Below are 25,515 nucleotides of genomic sequence, written 5' to 3'. Positions count from 1 at the left end.
TCGAGGGGCAGGTGTGTGGAGGGGAGGAGGCAAAAATGTCTCTCTCTTCCTGTATCCAGTAGCTCCCTCTCTAGAATTTACTCCTCTTGTAGTACGGAGGAAAGAAGAATGAGGTGACAAGGACCAGAGATTCCAATAGTGAGTCGTGGATTATGAGGATGAGGGTGGATTATGCCTCGTCTATCCTGCCGTTGCCCGGGCCTGAAGGGTAACCTCCACTCCTGGATCGTAGCGTTTGGGGATAACATTTCCCAGGGAGATGCTGCATTTCCCAGGGAGATGCTGACTTGCCGGGAAAGAGGGGAGGGAGGTCCCAGGTGAGAATACTGGGTCAGATCCCTACTTTAAAACTTTGGTTTGGCCTAGGGTCTGAGCACTTGGATCCTGGCTAACATTCTATGCAATGATTTGAAGGCTCCCGCTAGGCAGAAGGGCTCCCAAGCAGGACAGTTTCTATCCACATATGTGAAACAGCCTCTATCTGCGTAGGGTCTGGGAAGGCAGCCTACTTGCTTCATGTAGGCTCTAGGGAACAGTTACCTTTTTCTGCTATTTCCTGTAGACACTATGTGGAAACTTCCCTTTCGGCCTTTGGTGTTTACATTGCAGCATCACAAGTGTGAGGTAACTGGAACCTCAGTCCATATCTGGTCATTTAGGACTCCATGTCTGTCTTGTGGCCGAAAGGCTCAATGGCCAATTTTCTGACCAATATAAACTGTTTCTTGCTTTCAACTCCATCGATTTTTGTTATTTCTGGTCCCTGAAAGCCCGAAAAAGCCACCGATGCTGCATGGAAAATTTTGAGAAACATATTTGGAGACCATTTGGCATGTCCTGTACTTTCTGGGAGAACGGAGTTTTACTCCCTGACATTTTCGGCTCAGAACAGTTGCAGGAAAACAAGATGCCTGTTCTTAAGGCAGAATCATCAGCCAGGAAACCATAGTTGTGGCTTTAAAGAAGAAATTGGATTTTCCTGAGAGAATCCCACCTGAATTAAGTCTCGATCAGAATAAGATGCTATGGGAAATAGTGAGGTTCCCCAAATTATTTTACTATTCCAGACAGAAATGTCTTGGTGGTTTGTTTGGGAGAGGAGGAAAAAAAAAGACAAACTCAGGCATGAAATGATCAGTAAGGCAGGACCTTTTGCATTGCAAATTGACCGAATACTATTAGGGGGAACAGGAAAGCAGCAAGACCAAGTGGAAAGAGACCGAACCTAGGAGTCAGAGGACCTGAGTCCTAATCCTAGCTCCGCAATTCGACTGCTGTGTGACCTTAAGCAAGTCAGTTAACTTCTCTGTGCCTCAGTTACCTCATCTGTAAAATGGGGATTAAATCCTCCACCCTCCAACTTAGTCTGTGAGTCCTTTGTGGGACAGGGACTGTGTCCAACCTAAATATCTTGTATCTACTTAGTACTGTACTTGGCACATAGTAACGAGTACCATAAAAAAACAGGAAGAGAACTTAAAAGCCATACATATAAACTAATTTCCCAGCACAAGTCACTGAAAGAGAGAGGCTAACAATAGTGATGTTACTTTAATAATATTCACAGTGAGTGCAGAGCGAGAGAGCTCCACCCCTTAAGAGACGTGCCCTGCCTACCTGTCTACATTTTCATTTCCCAGCTACTGGGAAAATGAACAAATTACACTTAAATGTCAGCTGACAGGAGTAAGCGCTATTGGAAAAAGAAAGTCAGTTCAATTGCTTGAAAACTGTTTTTCTTGAGGCTTTATTTTGGAGGGTCTAGGCCTTTGAGCCAATATTTATTTTTCTGGCTTGCCTGCACATACATGCTCATATTTTACAAAATTAGTTGTGTACACAATTTAACGTGACAAATGAAACAACTTCTGTCGAGGCTCAGTTGCATCATCGGGAAAAACATGAGGCATCAATGTAAAGGGGAGAAATCCCCCAAACAAAACGTTTGGGGTAAAGGGAAGAGTAATCACTTCCATTTGTGCAGCTGACTGATCCTAATTCTACTACTCAGAAGCCATTAAAGAAAGAGAAAGAAACATGTTGGATTACTCATGTTTTCTTTAACTGGGAAAGCAAATCCCCATTACTTTCCTTCTAGAAGAACTCCATGGCATAAGCTGTGGCACCTCAAAGTTCTAACTGCCATCTGCTTTCAAACAAAGCTGTTTTTGTTTTGGTTTGATGCATTGCTCTGGTTCTGTAGGAAACACGGCCCCTTAATTTGAAAAGCCTTGTTAAATATTCCACCGCCACCCTGGAGTAAAGATTTAATTGCAGCGGGAAAGGTTTCACGTTACCCAAAGTGAAAACTCTTTCATTAGTTTGCCAGATTGTGTCCCTGCAGCTCCAGAATGTGAAAAATGTTTCCCCGCCCCAGTGATGTCATGAGCGGGTTGGTAACTGCTTATGGCTTCCAGCTGGATTTACGATTATCCAGGCTCTGTAATCGAAATTAAACATGTTTTCTTCCATTTCAGAAGAAAAGCTTACAAGGTTGAACACTGTCAGAGTTTTGAGAAAAATGTACAAAGGCTCAAAGGTGAATATTGATTTTTTTCTTCTATATTTCCACTAGCCAGTGTCCGGGATGCTGTACCAATATTTTAGTTCAGGGTTTCACTTTCTTCTTTGGGGCACAATTCAGGTAAATAATCCTTCTCTCCTTCCTGCCCAGGTATGCAGAGGAGCCTGTGCTGTCCAAGCCCAGGTTGGGTTTCTGTTCCTAATAGTAGTAATAATAATATTTAAGTGCTTTCTATGGGGCAGGCACTGTACTAGGCGCTGGGGTGAATAGAAGCAAATCAGGTTGGATACAGTCCCTGTCCCACAAGAGGCTCACAGTCTCAATCTCTATTTTACACACGAGGTCCTAACACTGATTTGGGTGATTTTAAATAAGTCCATTAAATTTCTCATCTGTAAATGGGAATTCAGCCATCCATTTAAGTTTTTAAATTATCATCTGGGGATTGTGCAGGCCAGGAGTTTGCCATCTTGTTTTAAAAACTGGACCGTAGTCTCAAAGATTGAATTTAAATGCTCTTCAATAAGGCAATCAATCTACCAGTGGTATTTATTGGAGCACCTACTGAGTGCAGGGTGTTGTGGTAAGCCCTTAGGAGAGGGCAACAGAAGCAAAGCACATGTTCTCTGAGCTCCAGAACCTTGCAATCGAAGCAGGAAGTCAGCAGATAAAAATGATTTACAAATAGTGTGAACTCTAGCCAATAATAGATGAATGGGTCAGGATGAAATAGAATAAAGGGAAAACATAATTGAATAAATCCATGTACAAAAGTGCCAGAACATGGATATAAATACATATTAGGTATTCCCATGACTGCCTCATTGAAAAAGAGTTTTCCAAGGCTTTCTTTTGCACTACATATTCCTACATACCATCCACCTCAGAGAGGATGCCTACCAGGGAGCAATAGGTGGCGAGGAGAAGAAAAGCTGCTTCTGTTGCTGATGTTCAGCACTTATCTTGTACTAAGCACCCAACTTGGCCAGGGAAGTAAGGAAAAGAGGTTTGGGCAGACCTATACCTGTCTTTGAGCTGACTTGAGTGGCAGAACAATCTTTTTTTCCTAAGGTATTAAGCACTTACTATGGGCCAGGAACTGTACTAAGTGCTGGAGTAGATACGAGCTAATCAGGTTGAAAACAGTCCCTGTCCCACATGGGGCTCACAGTCTTAATTCCCGTTTCACCGATGAAGTAATTGAGGCACAGAGACATTGACCAAGGTCACATCAGACAAGTGGAAGAGCTGGGCTTAAAACCCAGGTCCTGCTGACTCCCAGACCCGTGATCTAGTCAGTAGGCAACACTGCTTTTCTAGCAATCAAAATTAAATACATGGTTTCTCCTCCTGGAGGACAAGAGATTGATTGATTGAGAAATGCATACTGTCATTTTGCCTCTACCTTGGACTGCAGATTGGGAATATTTTGATGTAATATAGTATATAGTATATACTATAAATAAATATAGTATATTTAACATTCATCATTTCCTTTTATTCCTACTTTCAAAATATATGCATATATATACACACCCACTTCAAACTCACCAGACCACAGCATTTCCCATCTTTGAAGCCCTTGAGAAATCACATCTCCTCCAGGATGCCTTCCCTGGTTAGTCCTGTTTATCCTAGATTATACCCCCATTAACTGCCATTTAAACACACTGCACCTACTGTGCCCTTAGGCAGTCAGAATCATCCAAAGCACTTCTGTACCTCTCTTCCATTCTCTATTACTTAAACACTAATTCATATATCCACTTTTCCTCCTTCCTTCTATTTGTAAATTATTTTAGTGCAGTAATAGTAGTAATATTTACTGAACATCCCCTGGGTGCAATGCATTATACTAAGTGCTTGGGAAGTACTAAATAAACAGGTGAAATATTCCTGCCAGCTCGCACTCCGTCTCTAGACTGTAAGAACCTTGTAGATAGGGGATGTACCTATCAGCTGCATTGTATTGTAATCACCAAAGTACTTAGTACAGTGCTTTCCACACACTGAGTGCTCAGTAAATACAATTGATTTATTATAAGCTACTTGAGGTCAGGTCTCCCAAGCTCTTAGCCTAGTTCTCGGCACACAGCAGGCGTCAGCATCATTAATGTAATTTATTGAGCTCTTACTATTTGCAGAGGACTGTACTTAAGAGTACAATATAACAGAGTTGGCAGGTATGTTCTCTGCCCACAGCAAGCTTATAGGCATATGTTAAATACTATTAATTGATGTGCTAATTGGTACCATCTGTACCATGGCAGATGTCTAAACCTCCATTATAAAACCCTCAAGATCTGGAAGAGTTAATGCTCCCCTGAAAAGGCATAACAGCCAATTCACGAATGGAAGAATAAAGGCCTGGGAGTCAGAGAACCTGGGGTTTAAGCTGGCTCCGTCAGCTGCCTGCTGTGTGACCTTGGGCAAGTCACTTAACTTCTCAGATCCTCAGCTTCTTCATCTTAAAAAGAGGATTTAATGTCTGATCTCCCTCCTACTTGGACTGCAAGGCCCAACAGAAGGGATTGTATCCAACAGGATTAATTTGTATCTACTACCCCAGATCTTAGAGTTTATATCTACCCGGGGCTTAAATAGTGCTTGACACGTAGTAACGAAGCTTAACAAATAGAAGAGCAACAACAATAATAATAATAATGATAGCAGAGGAAGTGCAGTTTGACTCTGATTTCCCTCAACAGTTTCTGAGTTCTAATCCATGCTAAACACAGTCTTGCTGGAATGTTGCAGGGCCCCCAAACCAGTCAGCCAGAGAAAGATGGATAGCTGGGTAAAGAGTCTTCAATCTCTATGATTCCCTCGTTGAAAAATGGTTCTCTTTCAATTCCCATGAAAGCAGATTGGGTTGTGGAGAATGCAAGAGATAAACCTTTCAGCATAGACCTGTTGTCTCATAAGACCCGGTCTGTTAAAGAAGTCAATCCAGCATGAATGCCTAAAAACACCAGCTACAGATATCCAAATATTTTAGCTTCCTTCAGGAGAATGGAGAAACAGTGCAGAGACAATCTGATATTAGATTCTGAAGCTCAGAGGTGTCACCTTAAGGAGTAACTGGTGCTAATCAAAATATGACTATCTTCAGATGGAAGGGTTCCCTGAAGGACATTTTCTTCTCGGAATGTCGAGAGAAGCATCTCATTTGGAACCAAGTCAGTCCTGTCAGCGTGGAAAGATGAAGCAAATGTTGAACTCAAGCTGTCATTCTGACTATCCACATTCTCCAACCAACCCCCGCAAGCATGGCCACGAAGATATTTTGTTCTTTTTAAAGATGAAAACAAAAAGAAACTAATTAGTCCTCTGAGCTTCCATGATTTTCCTTTTCCCTCGACCTGTTCAATAGACAGACGGGGAAGAATGTGGAAAAAAGGGCCGAAATGATTCTATTGTTAATAAGGCAGTGCTGCGACACCAATAAATCTGCCTCTGACTTTCAATTGGAACTCATCCAGCAGAAAATTCTTTGGAACTATTTGGATCTCTTCCAGAAGGGAGAAAGTAGGAATAAAAGGAAATGATAAATGTTAAAAAAAAAAAAAAAAGGTGGAGAGGAGAAATAGACCAAATAACATATGCTATAACTGTAGGTGGCCCAGAGTTGAGGCTCTGGGGAAGGGAATTATTAATAGAATCAAACTGACCCTGGATAGTAGTTTTCCAAAGTGACCTGAAAATTGCTGAGCTGCAATCAGCTCCCGGAGATCTCTCTGGATTTCAGGATTCAGTTTCTAGAATAATTTTCTGCTTTTGGAAACCTGAAAATAAGTCCAAACCTGAATTCCTAGACTTCTATACTCTCTCAAGCCTTCTTTCCCCGACTATGACAAAGCAACTTCATTACAAAATGCAAATTCACATCCTGTCAACATCAGTGGAGTCTGTAGGCAGAGCACTGTGTTAAGTTGCTTAGAGACATATCACAGAGCAAAGCTCAAACACCTCAGCAGCTCTCACAAATGAACACCAGACCACAGGACCAGTGAAGGCTCTGAGGAAACCCAACAAAATCAGCAGCCCTCTGCCACTCTGAATTTCACCCAGTAATAACCGTGGTATTTGTTAAGCAGTTACTATCTGCCAAGCACTGTTCTAAACAGCGGAGTAAATGCAAGATAATCAGGTCGGATGATGTCCCTGTCCCACATGGGGATCACAGTCTAAGTCTTTCCCAGACAAGTGTGTTTTTTCCATCACCCATCCTGTCAGGAATCTCTCCAAACCCCCACTGGAGGTGTAACAGGAAAGAGTTTGTGGTGGCTGAGAGGAGCCCCTGATGGCTTGTCCAGGAAACTGCCTCTTCTGGCCATCGGTTAAATCCATTCTGCCCAAACCCAACCCTGACTTCTCAAATTCATTAGCCTTTTGTTTCTTCTGCTCCGCTTAACGCAGCTCAATCAATCCATCACTCTTATTTATTGAGCATTTACTGTGCGCAGAACAGTGTACTAAGTGCTTGGGAGAGCATAATATGATAGAGTCGGTAGTCACGGTCCTGGCTTACAGTGCAGTGACGCTTTCCCCTGATTGGACCCCTGCACCCCAAACCAGCACTCTCCATCGGACCTCTGTCAGGACAGTCCAGCTCTGCTCCCTCTCCCCAACCGCTTCCCCCACCCCAACCTCCATTACCTCAGCCCTCAGGCAGGCACAAAAAAATCACCAAACTTTACCCCCAGATTCATTTCTCCAGCCATTTAGTGCTTGGGGCTGAGAGAAGGCCGGGGGGCATTGCTTTAGGCCATAAGTTTGTTGCGGGCAGGGCTTATATCTACCAATTTTGTTGTATTGTACTCTTCCATGTGCTTAGTACAGAGCTCTGCTCATAGTAAGCTCTCGATAAATGCCATTCATTGATTGATTTCAAGTGCTTCCTCCTTTCCTTTCTTTCTTCCTTCCCTACCCAGCCAGGGCCTCCCACCCACCTAACCTCTCTCAGGCACCTCCCTCCATCTTACAGACAAGTTTCAAGTGTCCAAATGAAAAGTGGCAAAAGTGTTTTTCAATGATGCCCCTAAATTCTATGTGGAATTAATTTTGGAGTCCTCTATCTGGATTGGGAAGGTCTTCCTATGGGCAACTATTTACCGTTAAAATGTGTCTGTCAACAGGCGAGATGTGGCTGGTGGCTCCCGTTGACTCTGAGATGATTTGAGGCTGTTTGGACTTGAGCATGGTTTTGCACAGAATATAATGGGCCACTTGGAAAGGAAAACAGTCTGAGCATCTGCTGTCCTTTTCCATTGGGATCTACAGTCTTCGAAAGAGCGGAGTTGAATTCGAGGGCTGCTCTCATTGTCTCTGCTCTGAATCCCAGCTTGTCTGTTTACTCTGGAGTTTGCAGGTCTCCTATCCCTGTCCTTAGCTCTCTTACAAGATAAAACAAGGCTTCTGCTCCCTGTAACATTACTCAGTGTGTCTCTCTACCAGTCTCAGAGGGAAAAAGGCATAAGAATCGGGCAAGTTGTGATTTTCCCTTTGATCTGATCTATGAAGTGCTGAGCAATAGCAGATGATAGTGTTTTGAATAATCAGCCACTTCTTTCAACACTTCAAACTTAAACATCCTTCATGATTTCTGCCTCCTTGCTAGTGATGTGGGACTCACAGGGTGGGGATGGATGAAGCAAGGACCAACTTAGAAATGAATCATCTCTTCACGGAAGCTAAGTCTCTGATGACTGGAAAGTAGATAGCACATTTTCCTTCTAAGAATTAGTTCTCCTTTTCTAGAGAGTGAGTGTGGTGTGGCCCACGTTTGGGGCCTAGGCAAATGGTGGCTACTGATGGCCTTTGAAAATATCAGATGGCCACTTTGCTACCCTGGAAGTAACGAGGTATACATAAGGATATATGTGTCTCTCAGTTTCTCATCATGATGTATTGATGCCATTAGAACATTTTGTGGAAATCTGTGGTCAGTGGTATTTGCTGAGTGCTTACATGTGCAGAGCAGTGTACTAAGCACTTAGGAGTAGACTAAAATAGATATAATCTCTGCCCTCAAGTTGCTGACAATATAATGGGATAGAAGGACATTAAATTATAGGTATGGGGAGCGGCAAAGTATAAGGATATGAAGCAGCACGGCGTCGTGGTTAGAGTATGCCACTCCACCTAGGAGTCAGAAGGAAGCCTTGCCTCACTTACCTCATCTGTAAAATGGGGATTGAGACTGTGAGCCCACATGGGTCAGGGACTGTGTCCAACTTCATTCAATTCAATCATTTTTATTGAGCACTTAATTGAATGCAAAGCACTGTACTAAGCATTTGGGAGAGTACAATATAACAGCAGACAGACATATTTCTGCCCACAGCGAGTTCACAATATAGAGGGGGAGACAGACATTAATATAAATATATAAATAGAAAGATAGATAAATTATAAATATATATATGTGTGTTGTGGGGATTGGAAGGAGGATGAATGAAGGAGCAGGTAAGAGTGGCACAGAAGGGAATGGGAGAAGAGGAGAGGAGGGCTTTGTCAGGGAAGGCTTCTTGGAGGAGATGTGTCTTCAATAAGGTTTTGAAGTGAGGGAGAGCAATTATCTGATATGGGGAGGGAGGGCATTCCAGGCCAGAGGCAGGATGTGGCAGAGAGATAGACGGTGAGATAGATGAGTTCGAGGTACAGTGAGACGGTTAGTATTAGAGGAACAAAGTGTGTGAGCTGGCTTGTAGTAGGAGAGTAGCGAGGTGAGTTAGGAGGGGGCAAGGTGATTAAGTTCTGTAAAACCAGTGGTGAGGAGTTTTTGTTTGATGCGGAAGTGGCTGGGCAACCACTGGAGTCTCTTGAGAATGGGAAAACATGGTCTGAATGTTTTTGAATTTGAAGGAAAACAATTTGGGCAACAGAATGGAGTATGGACTGGAGTGGAGAGAGACAGGAGGCTGGGAGGTCAGCAAGGAGGCTGATATAATAATCAAGGAGGGATAGGATAAGTGCTTGATTCACTTGTATCCACTCCAGCACTTAGTACAGTGCCTGGCACATAGTAAGTACTTAACAAATACCATTATTATTATTACAAGTACTGGGGACTGATGTTGGGTGAGTATCAAAGTCCTTAAGGCATACAAACCCAAGTGTATAGATGACACAGAAGAGAGGACGAAGAGGGTGGAGAGATGAGAGATTAGTCAGGGAAGGCTTCCTGGAGGAGAATGATTTTAGTAGGACTTTGAAGACAGTGTTGATCTGTCATATATGAGGGGTAGAGAGTTCCCTCATCATCATCATCATCAGTAGTATTTATTGAGTGCTTACTATGTGTACAGCCCTGTACTAAGCGCTTGGGAGAGTACAGTACAATGGAGTTGGTGGACATGTTCCCTGCCCAAAAGAAGCGTATAGTCTAAAGGGGACAATAAACATAACCATGGGCTAGTAAGGTAAGATTCCACATGGGGCCCCTCCTCAGCCGAAGCCTGTATTGAAAGGAGAGGGAGGAAAGAAGGTCGCGAGGGAGGGGAGAGACTCTGACCCCACAAAGGGATACACGGGGAAATGCTGAAAATCATTCTCGCAATGAAGACAGTCTTATAGCGCAAGAACATAAGAGAATTGGTCGCAGATGCTCCAAAATAACTAAGATGGTATGAATTCGGGCACTGGTATTAGTGCCTTAGAGCTAAAGAGGCATTCAATAAGTGATTGATTCTGCATTAATCAACCACAGTAGCATTTCTCGAGTGCCCAGATTAATGCCTTCCAGCTGGAGAAATGTGAGTTTTTACTGAAAGCATTCCTTTTCCCCCACCCCTGGAAATATACGCATTTATATAACAATATTCTTTAAATAACACCAATAAGAGAAGTGCTGTTTTAATTGCTGCTTCTACATGATTTCATTACAGAAGAAAGCTAAACCAGGAAACTTCCTCCTCCCCCACACACCCACGTCTGCATACACACACACAAACACACACACACTTGCACAACTACCTCTGTTTATTCAGAAGAGCAAATATTTCTTCAGCCCCCCAGTGCCTTAAGTTTCCGATTTCAGGTTTTCCTAGTTGGGCTGAGGTCGAGTACCTCCAGCTTTTTAATAGCCCTGGCTCCAAAATCTCAATGTCATTCCTATGCAGAGCCTATCCAGGCTGGGTGCCAGCTGATTTATTTTTTGGTTAGGTTGGAAAAGGCAGCAAGAAAACTGAAATCTGGAGAAGAGGTCTATGGAAGAATTAAAATCATATGCGATCATCGCTATGAGATAGGTTGGAGGTGGCTACATTCCCTTAAAACCTGTCCTTGTAGTTTTCAGGCATGTATTTCTGTCCTTCTTGGGACTGACGTATAATTTCTTTATACAAACTTCACTGGACAGCTGCAGCAATGATATTTTTCATTTATCCCTCATGCCAGTGGTCCAGAGAACATGGAGTGCCTTACCAACATTAGCTCATTATTCCTTTGACATGCCCCCAAACTGGCAGGTAAATAGCAAATATCATCAGCTCCATTTGGCAGAGGGAGGAAGGATGGTAAAGAGACCTCATCTGGCCATTAATCCCATTAAAGTGTTGTCTTTGGCTCTGTGGCTGCTATGGCCAAAGTGAGTCTTTAGCAAATATGGAAAAATTCCCAATCGATCAATCAATCAATGGTATTTACTGAGCACTTGCTATGTGCAGAGCACTGTAGCACATGTTTGGGAGAGTACAATACAACAGAATTAGCAGACGTGTTCCCTGCCCATATCGAGTTTACAGCTTAGACTGTAACTAAATACTAAATCAGGTGAAAGCAATTCATATGTGAGAAGGGGGAACAAGGAAGAAAGAAATAAGTTTTTTAATTCTCTTCATCTTGAGCTAACACTGAGTTTCCATGCAGACAGGAAGAGGTATGAATTGCCTCTCCTGGGTCTGGACACGTGACACTGAACCAGAGAGAGTGATGTGACACAATGATTACCTGCTCTGCCATGCAGACAGAAGATCAGAACACACTCTGTGAAGCACTTAATGGTCCACCCACCTAAAGTGACTTCCATTTCCAAGTGAATTACATGTGGCCAGTGTCCCTTTCCCAAGTGGCCTTAGCTGTAGAGGTGAAGGCTGGTGTTCCAGTGGACTCTCCCCCCACACACACACACACTCTCTCTCTCACACACAGCACAAACACATACTGCAATTTGAGTCCCTCAGCTGACAAAATTTCTCATTCCTGGGGGTTCTTCCCAATAATTGATCAATGATATTTATTGAGCATTTACTACATGCAGAGCACTGTATTAAACATTGGGAGAGTTCAATACAACAGAGTTGGTCAACACGTTCCTCACCCACAACGAGCGCGCAGTCAAAAGGGGGAGACAGACATTAACGTAAATAAATAATTTATAATATACTCTCCCCATTGCCCTGCTCACAGTGGTCAACACAAATTAAGCCCTCATGTTGTAGCTGAGCTTTCTTCTCAGCAGCAGGAAGTCCTCTGGTGTGAAGGGGTTGGGGGGGCCTCCTATTTCCTGCAGATCTCAAGCCCTGTTTTTAAGCTTCAGTATTCTGCTTTACTCGATTTCTAATCCTGAAAGTGTTTGTCATAACCCTAGGCGGATCAAACTGCTTTCACCTCTCTTCTTTGCCCTTTCCCATCGCCTTCATGCACTGGGAAGAATGACTAGACCTACATGCAGTATGGAGAGGCAGTTTCCATAGCAACAGTAGCCATGGGAACCCTCTGACAACAGCTTCCCATCATTCTCCCAACTTAGTGTGTCTCTGTTTTATTACGGTTTGTCTAAGAACGAGTACTTGGGATCCTTGTGCGTCTGACCTAAATGTCACCGATGAATGGACCCGTGTTTTCAAGCTTTTAAGACATGCTTTCCTGCTTTCCTCTACCTCTCGGGATCTCTGGCCTATCAAACCTACCAATATCGAGCCTTAATGCTATCGAAGAGCATATTTTTAAAAATATCCAAGATGATTGTGCCTTCGCACTGTTCATGGGAGCTCGAGATCTTATCTCCAAAATTTTGAGAACAAAAATAACCATTTCTGCCATTTTTTCCACCCACAGGAAGCCCTGAGAAGCCAATCGAATCCGAGGATCGTGGGTTTAATGTTAGTTCTAAGGCCATTGTCGAATGACAGAAAAATTAAGTATTGTAAACAAATGAAGTCCAGTGCTGTGAGTTCCTTGGAGGGTAGATGCTAGGAGGGGGGCCCCTCAATCTCTTATGGACTATGGGAGGGTCAAAGGGTTTAGAGAGACCAGAATTCTGATGGCCTTGACAGGATGGGGCCTATTGGCAGGAGGGAAGTTAAGTGGATGGCATCAGATGGGAGCAAAGAGGGGAAAGGGAAGAGAGGGGGAAAAAGCAGAGGATGAAAAAGGGAGAGAAGGGAAAAGTATTCACCATCTGCTGCAGTGCTTCCTTCTTCGACCTCTGTCACCACCTGTCACAACCAAGTTGCAGCAGATTACAGCAACTGCCCAGATAGGCCAGTTAACTGGGGCTGCTACTGCTTACAGGATGACAACGTTTTTGCTTCTTCAGGGCCCAGTGGTAACCAGCATCAGGAGACACTATGGTGATTTTGGTTCCTGGAATCCTACAGGGGCCTGCTTGTAGAGACCACCCTTTACTCCACACGCTCCCCCTGCTCCTCCCTCCCCTCTCCCTGACTTCTCTCCCCCTACACACACACGCACACACACACACACACGTGTGCACATATCACCCTCCTCTTGTCATCCCTCCTCACCAGGATCAGTATTCCTAAAAGGACCCGGGGGTAGGCCCTCAAATTACAGGACTGTCCATTTGAAATTGAGCTGTCTGGTCACCTTCTTGGGTTCCAGGAAGGGTCGACTAAACTGGTCCCTCCCAGCCACCCCTCACCACTGCATTCACTTAGGGAACCCCTACCTAAGAGCCCTTTAGAACTTTCCGGGCTCCCGGACCCAGGAGCCATCCATTCGAAATGAGCAGAGGACATGCAGGGGAAGCACCGTGGCTTAATGGAAAGAGCACTGGCTTGGGAGTCAGAGGACATGAGTTCTAATACTGGCTTCACCTCTTGTCTGCTATGTGTCTCAGTCACCTCATCTGTATAATGGTGATTAAAATTGTTAGCCCCATGTGGGACAATCTGATTACCTTGTATCTACCCAAGTGCTTAGAACAATGCTCGGCACAGAGCCAGCGCTCGATAAATGCCATTGATGGATTGACTGAATCCAGCCCAGAACCCATAATGCATTCATTTATTCATTCAATCGTATTTATTGAGCGCTTACTGTGTGCAGAGCACTGGACTAAGCGCTTGGAAGTACAATACGACAATAAAGAGAAACCATCCATGCCCACAACGGGCTTAGAGTCTAGATGGGGGGGAGACAGACATCAAAACACGTAAAGAGGCAGCAATATACAAGTAAACAGGCATCAGTATCTCACGGCCTGCCCAGTTACCCCAAAGCCACCAGGCAGACCTATACCCCAAGGCTCTAAGCTTCCTCAGGAAGTCTGGGGTCTGCAAACTACAGTGGCTAGCACCAGCAATACTAACACTTTAGAATTGCCCCCCACCCTACCGCCACCACACACACACACAGCCCTGGCCACAAGGCCTGAGTGCTTCCGTCTCTCTATCCACTCTGCCGATGATTTACCCGCTGGCTAGCCCTGGGGTGGGGGAAGGGAAGAGCTTCAGCTGCTGCTGCTGCAGCGGAAAGCACAGGGCAGGGATTCAGAATTGAGGGGGAAAGAAAGGAGGAAAGAGAGAGCCTGTGAAGGAAGGCACCCGTGACCGACCGCGGGAGCTGTCCTGATGGCTCATCGCCACTCCGGACAGTGATGGGCAATAGGTGCTATCAGGTTTGGGTCACAATCCACAGAGTGTAGGTATGTGACTACGCTTCTGGGGCTCTAGGCTGGGGGCAGGGTTAGTAAAGCAGGCAGAGGGTTGCACTTACTTAGGGGCCAGAGACCACCTTTGTGGGAACCCCCCTCTCTCTCCCTGCCTGCTCTTCCCCTCCCTCCCCGCCCCCCAGTTTTGGCTAGCTACTCTGCAAGCTCCAACTCCTGGCTGTGTTTTAGAATACAATGGGAATCCTGACCCTCTCCTCATTGTGAGACCTTGGTAGGATGGGCTGAGGAGTGTCCTTTCCAGGGCAAAGTGGATTATTCCTGGACTTTTATCAAAACTTCATGATTAGATTTTCTTGAACATAATTCACAGTGGCTGAAAGAATCAATGCTCTACAGCTTGTGGCAATCAAGGAGAAAAAGCAAGAGATAAAGAATAACTTCAACTTGTTGTTCCCAGATGACAGGCTTGACGTTTGGAAAATACCTAATTGAGGACTGCATTAAGGGCCTGAAAAAGAGCCAACTATCCTACATTTCTTCTTTCTCCTTCAGAACCAGGCCAGGCGGCTCTCATCAGAAGGTGCCGGTGCCTGACTGCTTTGCTAACTGATGAATTTATTTCCACAGCAGAAATAGCGGGACTTTGCTGCCAAATAGCTGGCTGAGTGCTGTCAGGTGTCCAGCACTGACCTCCCTTTTTCTATGCCTCAAATTTCAGAAGCACCAGGAAACAAGGATTGCCTGCCGGATGGGGAGATGCTTGGCAAGGCCAGCCTAGTGAAGACAAGCTATTTACATACTTCAAAGATCTGCAAGTTCACTATCTGGCAGTGCATTCTGTTGTGACATTTCTCTATCTGATTGGAAATGTTTCCTTTATTCCTTATCTAACTGGTCACTCTTCTGCATTCTTGTCACTTATCCCCAAAGCTAATACTGCATACCTTCACAGTTGAAATGTGATCATTTTGTAATACTGAGCAAGGGAGAACTTGCGTTGAGATACAGCCTGCAAAAAGCAAAGGTTAGGCTAATTTTCCCCGGCTATTTATAAAACAGGCTATAACTCGCATGACTGTGCGTCGCACACAGAGAGATAGTCTGTGTTAATGAACTACTCCATTTTTTTCCTGTTCTCAATGCTAAAAAGCAACAGTTCAGAGGTTCAAAGGCCTTCAGTGGTTATTTCTTCAGTATAATAAATCCATTATCTTTCCGTGTATAACAACTGAAAAAATAATTTTAGCTTGCAGTCTTGTGAGAGTGTGCCTGATTTAATCCCTCACTGGAAGGATTTGCTTTCTAAGAGCTGATAAAGAGTTAGAATACTGTGAAGAATGACTCTTGCTTTGCTCCATGGGACCGTCACTCCAAACATATCTCGAGGTTAAACATGTTTAATAGATAGTGGAGCAAGCAGGTTTGAAGCGACTTAAATCGAAATCATTATGTGACTTCAGTAGAACTAACTTTATTAACTGATAGGAGCTAGTATGATGGTTTCTAGGACAACAGCATGAAGTGGGAGTGGATATTTTTCTAAATAATTTAATATGTGATCTTTTCACCTAAGAGTATTATTTAAAGAGGTAAAGTCATTTCTTTGACCACTGCTATTTTTGACAACCACAACTTTGTTTTCCTCTTCTCCCTTCTCTGTCTGTTCTTCCTTCACTTGATTGTTGCATTTCAATCAATCAATGGTGCTTACTCTGTGCAGGGCACTGAACTAAACGCTTCGAAGAGTACTTATATTCCAAGTTGGTAGTCATGATTCCTGACCATGAGAAGTTTACCATCTATTGGGAAGTTTACAATCTCCTGCTCTAGTTACAGTTTGCTCATTGACCACCCCACCCACCCCCTCGCCCCCCCCCCCCCCCCCGGGCCCTGAGTCTTCACACTCTCTTCTCTTTCCCCTTAACCAAAAAGGAAATTAAAATAAACAATTTCTCTTGACTTTCTTGGCTGTTGGCCTGTGCCTTGCTCTAGCATGCTTTTTTTATGGTATTTGTTAAGCACTTCCTATGTGTCAAACACTGTTCTAAGCGCTGGAGTAGATACAAATTAATTAGGTTGGACACAGTTCCTGTCCTGCATGGGGCTCACAGTCTAAGTAGGAGGAAGAACAGGAGAACTGAAGCACAGAGAAGTTAAGTGACTTGACCAAGGTCACAAAGCAAGCCATTGGCAGAGCCAGGATTAGAACTCAGATCCTCTGACTTCCAGGCCCTTGCTCTCTCCAGTAGACCATGCTGAGCTTCTTGCAGGCAGGGGCTGTGTGGCTCTGCTTATTAGTTCATTCACTGTCTAACACCCTTACTGAAACAACATCTTTGCAGAAGGAATCTTATTGAAGTTATTAGTGTGTTACTGATACAGTACAGGAAGCCCATGGGAACGTGTGTCCTGTGATATGACCATTTGTGATACAGACATGTTTTTGAGGAACATATTATGTTAGTAAAATGGGACATGCCTGTGTTGAGAACTTCTTCTGTACCTGAACTCCCAGTATCCCTATTTCAAAACCCCAAGCACTTCAGTCCCCTTTAGCTCTCTTTCTCCTTCACATCCCTTAATGAAGGGCAGAGAGTGATGCTGAGTGAACAGATTCAATATCTGTTCTCCCTTTACTTACTCTGTGAGCCCCATGTGGTGCCTGATTACTCTGGATCAACCCCAGCGCTTACTACAGGGCTTGGCATATAGTAAGCACTTAAACATCACAATTATTATTGTTGTTATAATTACACACACACATACACACTTCTAATCTTCTTCATTATTTTATGAAATCTTACAGTGCTCCTTGTGCCACAAAGAGATACAATCAAAGGTTAAATGGATTCTAATTTACTTTCTAGGATAAAGTGATCTCTGTCAGCAACCGTTAGCAAGGACAAGAACTTACCACGGATTCTGATACCGGTGAGTAGCCCGCTTCTCAGAAGCATTGCGAAATTCTCCAAGCTGTCAAGATGGAAAAAGAATAAGCTGTATTGATGAGCTGTATAGATTGAGCGCAGGATGAGTAAGTTTGACTATGGAGGTAGAAACAGAGAGAAGACTTAGTTAGCAAAGTGACCTGGAACTGAGAGGCAATACAGAACTACAGGGCAGGAGGAAGCGACAGAGACTGCTCCCCACACAGGAAACGACCAGGAGGGAAATCCATAGTGCCGGCCCAAGAGAAAGAATAAATGTGAAAATAGCAGAAAAGAATCTAAGGATATCTAGTGGATCTGCAGTGTAGGCCAGTCCTATTTTCCAACCACTTTATTCTCTTCCATGATTTCCTCCTGAAATTCTTGTTCTTCTTGACCTGGGGCCCAGAAATGAACATGGCTCTGGTACTGAGGCTAATGGAAAGGTTACCTGGAGTGCCTCCAGGTGATGTTCCCTTTATTTCGTCTCATCGTCTTTCTTGTTTGATAGTAACAAAATATGGGTGGCTCATATTTGGCTTGGTGCTCTCAGCATAAGAATTTAGGAAGGATGACATGGAAAATTTAAGGCTTTTTGACCCCATAGATATCAATATTATGGCAAGAAGACCTAAGCAAGGCAGTTGATTTATAGACTATAGGAAAGAAATCTAGCGGTTCCCTTCTGATTTTATATTTTATTTTGTGTATTTGTCCTCATCTTTTCAAGTCAGTCAGTTGATCGTATTTATTGAATGTTTACTGTGTGCAGAGCACTGTATTAAGCACTTGGGAGAGTACAACATAACAGACATATTCCCTGTCCACAGTGAGATTACAGCCTAAAGGGGGAGACAGACATTAATGTAAATACATAAATTACAGATATGTATATAGGTGCTGTAGGATTGGGAGGGGAGATAAATAAAGGGAGCAAGTCCAGGTGACACGGAAGGGAGCTGAAGGCCACTTAGAGGAGACATACCTTCAATATGGCTTTGAAAGGCCTTTATGTTGTTTAGACATTTGATTGTTTCTTCTCTCATATGTTTACCACCAATCCCTCTTGCTGCCTTTATATTATCAGACTGTGAGCTCCCTGATGGCTAGATGCCACTTGTAATTCCACTAGTTAATTTTTTTCCCAGAGTTTTGTACAGAGTAGGAGTAAGTTCTTAATGAATACTACATACTATTACTATTTTAACGACTAAAGCTATTTTCCCTTGACTTATAAAAGGTTCAAGGGAATAGTTCATCATCACTTTGATCCCTGAGATTTCCTGAAGCCTAGAAATCTTTGCTTTAAGCTTCTAAGGAACAAGGTAGATGGACAGCAGGAGACAGTTAATAAAAAGGATCCCTGCCCCAGGCCAGAGAAAGAGAGAGCTCAATCCTGGCTTAGCAGGGGAGGGGCAGAGGTCCAAAAGAATCAGTGAATCAATCAACTGCATTTATCGAATGTTTACTGTGTGCAGAGCACTGTACTATATACTCTGTAGGCAGAGTATAATATAAGACAATTGGTAGACATATCCCTTGCCTACAGGGTGCTAGCATCTGGGAGGACGGAACAAGGAGAAAAACAATCACCTGATCTCAGTCTGTTCCTGGGAAAGTGACAGACTGAGAGACCAGAGAATACCCAGAAGATCACTCCGTTTGAATGGGTTAGAAGTGGCCATCTGAAAATTCTTGCTCCCAGGAATACCTGAGAAAGCTGTGAGAATTAGGAAGCATACATTTGAGTAAATTGTGGAAGAAAGGTTCAGGGAGACAGGTCATTTCGGTTGCAAACAAGAGAGCATTAAGAGGTTAGAGAGTGGATTCTGGAGCATGAACAAGCAGTTGGCCCTGGAACAGCGACCCTCTCAACAAAGCCTTTATTGGGGAGCACAACATGTATTTTGAGGGTCATTGCCTCTACTCGGTTCCTATCTTTCACTCTATCCGATTTCATTACCCACCCCATCATTATTCTCATTGCTTATAAGCAGAAAAATCCATATTTAAACAAGATCTCTCTTTATCTTTTTTCCTCATGCATTTTCTCACACCATGGTCTTCTTAGAGCAGAATTTATCCTTCATCTTGTAAGTAATTTTAAATGTCAGTATTACACTAAAATCTTCCAGTGAGTTCATTCAATAATTCATGCCTCAGAGACAAATTTCATTGTTCTTGCTTTTTTTTTTTTTAGCCAAACTCAAATCTTTTTCAGCTGGGGAGGTTTTCACAGCCTATGATAAATACCAATTATTGAACCACCAGGCTGACTGGTTGCTGTTTTAGTGAGTCACTTGATTTCTTGCAGCATTTTACTACTCACTGGGTTTGAATGGTTCCTTTAACCCTCTGATTTTCCGAAGCACATTTATAATGAAAGTCATTTTTAAGGTGGCAGGTTTGTTGCACAGTTACATCACATAATGGAAAATAAATAGCAGACATCGATGAATTATGGAGCTACAGCCCTTAAGCAATTTTGGAGGAAATAATAAACCACAGAGAAAATGCAGTTGGTGTGGTCACTAGAATCCTGACCCAGAATGATAAGCTCCATCAAAATCGGCCTCGATCTTATTCCATTCGAAATTTGATTCTAAATCTTAGATCTAAACTGCCTGCATCCGTCCTCTTTTCCTCAGGGCCTTTCTTTCCATGATGCTTTCTTTCCAGCTGCCTCTCTCCATTTCACATCACTCTTTCTGGTACCTTATAGCTTCCACCTTTCTCTTGACGTTTCTCCCCCAACCCCACCAAATTGCTTGTTTACAGTTTGTTTCTTACCTGATCTATGCAACCAGAATCAATCCAGGGTGGGACAAAAGGTTCCCTCAGTGATCTTGGGCATCCATAAAAAGATTAGAGTTTGTGTATCTGTTAAAAATCCTCGAACCTACTTGCACTGAGCCTTACCATATGGTCACCCTCCATCCCATTGATATTCAGCTAAACCTGGAATCACAGAATGCACTGGCAATTTGAGGAAAAGAGGTGTGAAAACCCTGGGTATGCTGAATGCTCCCGCATGCACACACACACAACACATGGTGATAGATAATATATGCATGTCTCTCCTGCCTTCCTCCTTCCCCCCTGCCACTCCCAGATTATCTTTCTTGAAATCAGAGAGCATATTTTATTAATCTGCCTCAAAGCATCTAGTTCGATGTCTTATGTGCCTTCAGAATTCTTGGATGATGTAGATAGTGGTCTTTGTGCTCAAAATATATGCCACTCACAGGTGCATGCTTGTCTGAAAATGCACGTTGCCCTTCAAGTTTCTGTAAGTCTCACTTTTGTCTGATTCACCAGGTGCTTCAAGGAGTTCACTGATGATGTGCTGTAATTGTTTCACTGACAGCAGAGTCTATCACCGACTCATCTGCATCGAACCTGGAGAACTCATTCACTCACTTCATCTACCATCTCTATGCAGACGATTCCCAAATCTACCTCTACAGCCTGGCCTCTCTTCTCTGCAGACTCACATTTCATCCTGCCTTCAGGACATCTCTACTTCATTGTCCCACCAACACCTCAAAATGACCAGAACAGAACTCTTCATCTTCTCACCCAAACCCATCTTCCCACTGGCTTTCCTATCACTGTAAACACCACCACCACCCTCCCTATCTCGCAAGCCCATAACCTTGGCATTATCCTTGACTCCTCGCTCTCATTTAACCCACATATTCAATCTGTCACCAGATCTTATCAGTTCTACTTTCACAACATCAGTAAAATCCACCCTTGCCTCTCCATCCAGCCTACTTCCACTCATCATTTCCAGCCTCCTTGCTGACCTTCCAGCCTCCTTTCTCTCCTATTGCCAGTCCATATTTCATTCTGCTGCCTGGTCATTTTCCTAAAAACATTCAGTCCACATCTCCCCATTCCTCAAAAACCTCCAATGTTTGCCCAACTACCTCTGAACCAAACAGCTACTCTTTACCATTGCTTTTAAAGCAGTCAATCAATTCCCCACATCCTACCTTACCTCACTGATCTTACCTCACTACAATCCAGCCCACATGCTTCACTCCTCTAACCTCAACCTACTCACTTCCCCAGTCTCATCTCTCTCAACGCTGACCCCTTGTCCATGACCTCTCTCTTGCCCAGAACTCCATCCCCCTTCATATCCAACAGGCCTCCACACTTCCCATCTTCAGAGCCATATTAAAATCACATCTCCTCCAAGAGGCTTTCCTCTGACTAAGACCTCATTTTGTCTATTTACCCTCCTCTCTGCTTTGTCTATGCACTTGGGTCTGTACTCCTTAAATACTTCGAGTTTTCACTCCATCACAGCACTTAGGTACATATTCTTACACTATTTTCCCTAGCTGTAATTTATTTTAATGTCTGTCTCCCCCCTGAAGCCTGAAATATGCTTTTGGGCCATGATAGTCTCTACACAGTCTACAGGATTGTACTCTCCAAGGATTTAGTACAGTGCTCTGCACACAGTAAGTGCTCAGTAAGCATTCATTCATTCAATTGAATTTATTGAGCGCTTACTGTGTGCAAAGCACCATACTAAGAGCTTGGGAGAGTACAATACCACAACAGACATTCTCTGCCCACAACAATCTCACAGTCTAGAGGAGGAGACAGATATTAACATTCATATATAAATAAATTACAGATATATACTTAGGTGCTGTTAGGCTGGGAGGGAAGATGAATGAAGGGACCAAGTCAGGGCGATATGGAAGGGAGTGGGAGAAGAGAAGAGGGCTTAGTGAGAGAAGGCTTCTTGGAGATGTGTTTTCAATAAGGCTTTGAAGAGAAGGAGAGTAATTATATGTGTGCTATGAGGAGGGAGGGCATTCCAGGCCGGAGATAGGATGTGGGTGAGAGCTCGGCAGCGAGATAGACGAGATCAAGGTACAGGGAAAAGGTTAGCAGAAAGGAGTGAAGTGTGTGGGCCATGTTGTAGCAGGAGAGTAGCGAGGTGAGATAGGATGAGGGAAGGTGATTGAGTGCTTTAAAGCCAATGGTGAGGAGTTTATGTTTGATGTGGAGTTGGATGGGCAACCACTAGAGTTTCTTAAGGATTAGGGAGACATGGTTTGAACATTTCTGAAGGAAAATGGTCCAGGCAGCAGAGTGAAGTATGGACTAGAATGGGAACCAAATAAGTCCTAGTCATAAAAAGAATGAGAGAGACTCTCACAGTGGGAGGTTATTTCCTCACACCAGAAATCTTTGATCAGCAGATACAGTTCCTACAGAATCAATGCTCAGCGGGCCAATAAGCTATTACTGAATGATACGCAGAGAGGGAATCCCCCCTCAGGATCGCATCTGAAGAGTTTCTAGTACTCTACCAATCTCAACTATGGGAGGGAGAGTCAAACAGAGGCATACCCATTCCATTCCTAGCTTGGGCAGTAGCTTGCTAGTGGATTTGCTACAAGTCAAAACTCAGCTGTGCTGAGCAGCAGAGGCATGAGAGGGAGTCAAGGGTGGAAACTCAAGTTTACTGTGCCGAGAAGGCAATGGTAAACCACTTCTGTATTTTTACCAAGAAATCTCTATGGATATACTACCAGAATGATTGCAGATGGAGGTGGGGAGTTCTGGGAGAGATGCATCCATGGAGTTGCTGTGGGTCGAAGATGACAGTGTAAGACAAGACACTTAGAAGTTGCAAAACTGACTTAGAGAAGTGAGGGGGGGGGAAGAGGGGGTTAACAGGGGACCAACAGGGTTGTCACGGAGTGAGTTGATAGGAATGTCATTGACAGGGAGGTGGTCGATGAGGAGGGAGTCAACAGTGACGATATCGATGGGGTGGGGGAGTGAGTTGTTAGGGATGTTGCTGATGGTGAGGGCGTCGACAGGGAAGGTCCCGACAGGGAGGGAGATAAAAGTTGTAAAACCAGACCAATGGCAATTCGTGACCCAGACTGGAAGGTGAGGCTGAGTTCAACTCTAGGAGAAGGAGAAAGAGTAGGAAGCAAAGGAAGAGAGAAAGGAGAGAAAAGAGATCTGGCTTAAGACCAGTTTTACCCAACCCTGTCTCTTGTATCCCTAGGTGCCAGTCAATTAAAAAATGGTACATGGGCCACATGGCTAGGGAAGGGAAATACATACTTTCTGCCAGTGTGCCATTTTATATTAAGCCACAAAACCAAGGAGGCAGAGTTATCAGATTTGGTTGAGAAGCAGCATGGCCCAGTGGAGAGAGCACGGGCCTGAGAGTCAGAAGGATCTGGGTTCTAACCCTGCCTCTGTCAATTCCTTGCAGTATGACCTTGGACAAGTCACTTAACTTCTCATGCCTCAATTTCCTCAACTGTAAAATGGGGATATCTGTTCTCCCTCCTACTTAGACTATGAGCGTCTTGTGGGACAGGGACTTTGTCTGATCTAATTAACCCGTACCTAACCCAGCTCTTAGAACAGTGTTTGACATATTGTAAGCACTTAATGCCTCCCCTCCATTGCAAAAAAAAAAACTGAGCAGGGATCAGGGCTGATAGGAAGAATGAGAGCGGTGAACAACTGTGCTTTCCAGAAGAATAAGCAGTGAAAATGCAAATATCTGACCATTTTTGCATTTGTGATAATGAAATGCTGTTCTCTCTGCCTCTATTTCAAAGATCTTTAACTCTGTCAATTACAGCTTCTTAATTATTATTATTGATAACAAAATTAATGATAATACTACTAAAAATATTTGTTGAGCACTTATGCTCCCAGCACTGTACTACATGCTGGGGTAGATGAAAGTCAATCAGTTTGGTTAAAGTCCCTGTTCCACATGGGGCTCACAGTCCAAGTAGGTTGGAGTAGGATTTAATACCCATTTTAGATGAGGTTACTGAGGCACAGAGCAGTTCAGTGACTTGCCCAAAGACATACAGCAGACAGATGGCAGTTCTGGTATTAGAAACCAGATCTTCTGACTCCCGGACCTGTGCTCTATCCAGTAGGTCCTGCTACTTCTTTGTGGAGAATATTTATGCTCTTTATGCCTACTTAAGAAATGGATCCCTTGCTTTTAGGCTAAATCCACACCACTTTGATGACTTCTGTCTCCCCCACTAGACTGTAAACCCCTTGAGAGCAGGGATCACGTCTACTCACTCTATTTGGACTTTGCCAAGTGCTTACTATAGTGCTCCACTCAGATTAAGCATTTAATAAATATCATTGATTTGATTGATTATCCAAGGGCAGATGTCAGAATGTGTGTCTTCCTTACCCTGTTTGGCTAGAATGTTGTTCGGGAATGAGAGAACATTCATCCGACACTGCAGACCGGTCTAATACAAGACCCCAAGGTATTGAAAAACACAGTTTGTGTTCACGCACACAGCACTATAACTGGTTAGTACCACAGTAAGTACCAGCGGGACTACAATTTTCCTTCATGTGGAGTGTGCGAGAATGGTTTTTAAGAGAACTGGGTGCATTGGATCTTCCACCGTCTTGCCATGTAAATGTCAAGTGAACTTTTCCAATTTTTTTTAAATTCCTACCCTGCAGATCTGGTAGTGTATGGAGTAATAAAAAGTAAAAACAAAAGCTTCCCAAGTGCTGCTTCTCTAAGATATGTTAGCCCTCTTCTCATCTATCTTAATTTATTAATGAGATTTGTTATGATTTATTTAGACAGTTGTGCTCAGCGTTGAGTTAAACTTAATGAAATATGGAGAACAAAGTGCTGCTTTTCCCACTGGTCTGTGGAATGAAAAAACTGTCTGATCAGAAGAGTCCCTCGCCCGTGACAACACGCAACTCAGTGGCTAATGAACGTGTGCAGCCAAATCACTCTTTGCTCCTGCTTTTTTAGTCTGCAGTTTATCAGAGCTATTATGCGCTCCAAATGAATCATTTCCTACCAAAACAGGTCCTACATGGTGAAGGATTGGACATTTGCCTAGTGGCCTGTGGAACGGAAAGGGCATTTCCCAAGATGTCACCAAACCCCAGGAATTCCAATCCTGAACATTCCTCCCAGTGGGCTAGTGTTATGAGACTTTGCCCTCTGGTGGGTCGTTATAATCCAATTTAGGAGGTATCTACTCATCTACCGAGTGATGACGAGTGAGATTAAATTTATATGCATTTTGCTGCAATGTCCTTTTCCACTTAATTTACACCTGGGCCTTCCATTCATGTTTATGAGGTTTTCGTGTTTACCCATTTCTTCCTAACTCTGGTCATGAACTACCAGAAATGCC

At 43.6% G+C, this 25,515-nt stretch overlaps 1 protein-coding gene and 2 long non-coding RNA genes across 3 annotated transcripts in view; 2 read left to right on the top strand and 1 right to left on the bottom strand.

Moving 5' to 3' along the window:
• Nucleotides 1–25,515, bottom strand: part of C12H4orf45 (chromosome 12 C4orf45 homolog) — a 53,737-nt gene that overhangs the window by 2,294 nt on the left and 25,928 nt on the right. The window contains exon 3 of the mRNA XM_007673048.3: nt 17,299–17,357. Coding sequence (XP_007671238.1) covers nt 17,299–17,357 — 59 coding nt within the window. The remainder of the gene's footprint in view (nt 1–17,298; nt 17,358–25,515) is intronic.
• Nucleotides 2,183–16,194, top strand: LOC120638737. Its single transcript, XR_005660635.1, has 3 exons — nt 2,183–2,392; nt 2,478–2,539; nt 15,103–16,194. It is a non-coding gene; the product is annotated as an uncharacterized LOC120638737 (long non-coding RNA).
• LOC114815671 overlaps nt 17,157–25,515 on the top strand; it is a 30,626-nt gene continuing 22,267 nt past the window's right edge. The window contains exon 1 of the long non-coding RNA XR_003763472.2: nt 17,157–17,315. This is a non-coding gene — a long non-coding RNA (uncharacterized LOC114815671). The remainder of the gene's footprint in view (nt 17,316–25,515) is intronic.

This window comes from Ornithorhynchus anatinus, chromosome 12 (assembly GCF_004115215.2).
Source record: "Ornithorhynchus anatinus isolate Pmale09 chromosome 12, mOrnAna1.pri.v4, whole genome shotgun sequence".
Classification (NCBI taxonomy): Eukaryota; Metazoa; Chordata; class Mammalia; order Monotremata; family Ornithorhynchidae; genus Ornithorhynchus; species Ornithorhynchus anatinus.
This window is presented reverse-complemented; position numbering and strand designations above follow the sequence as displayed.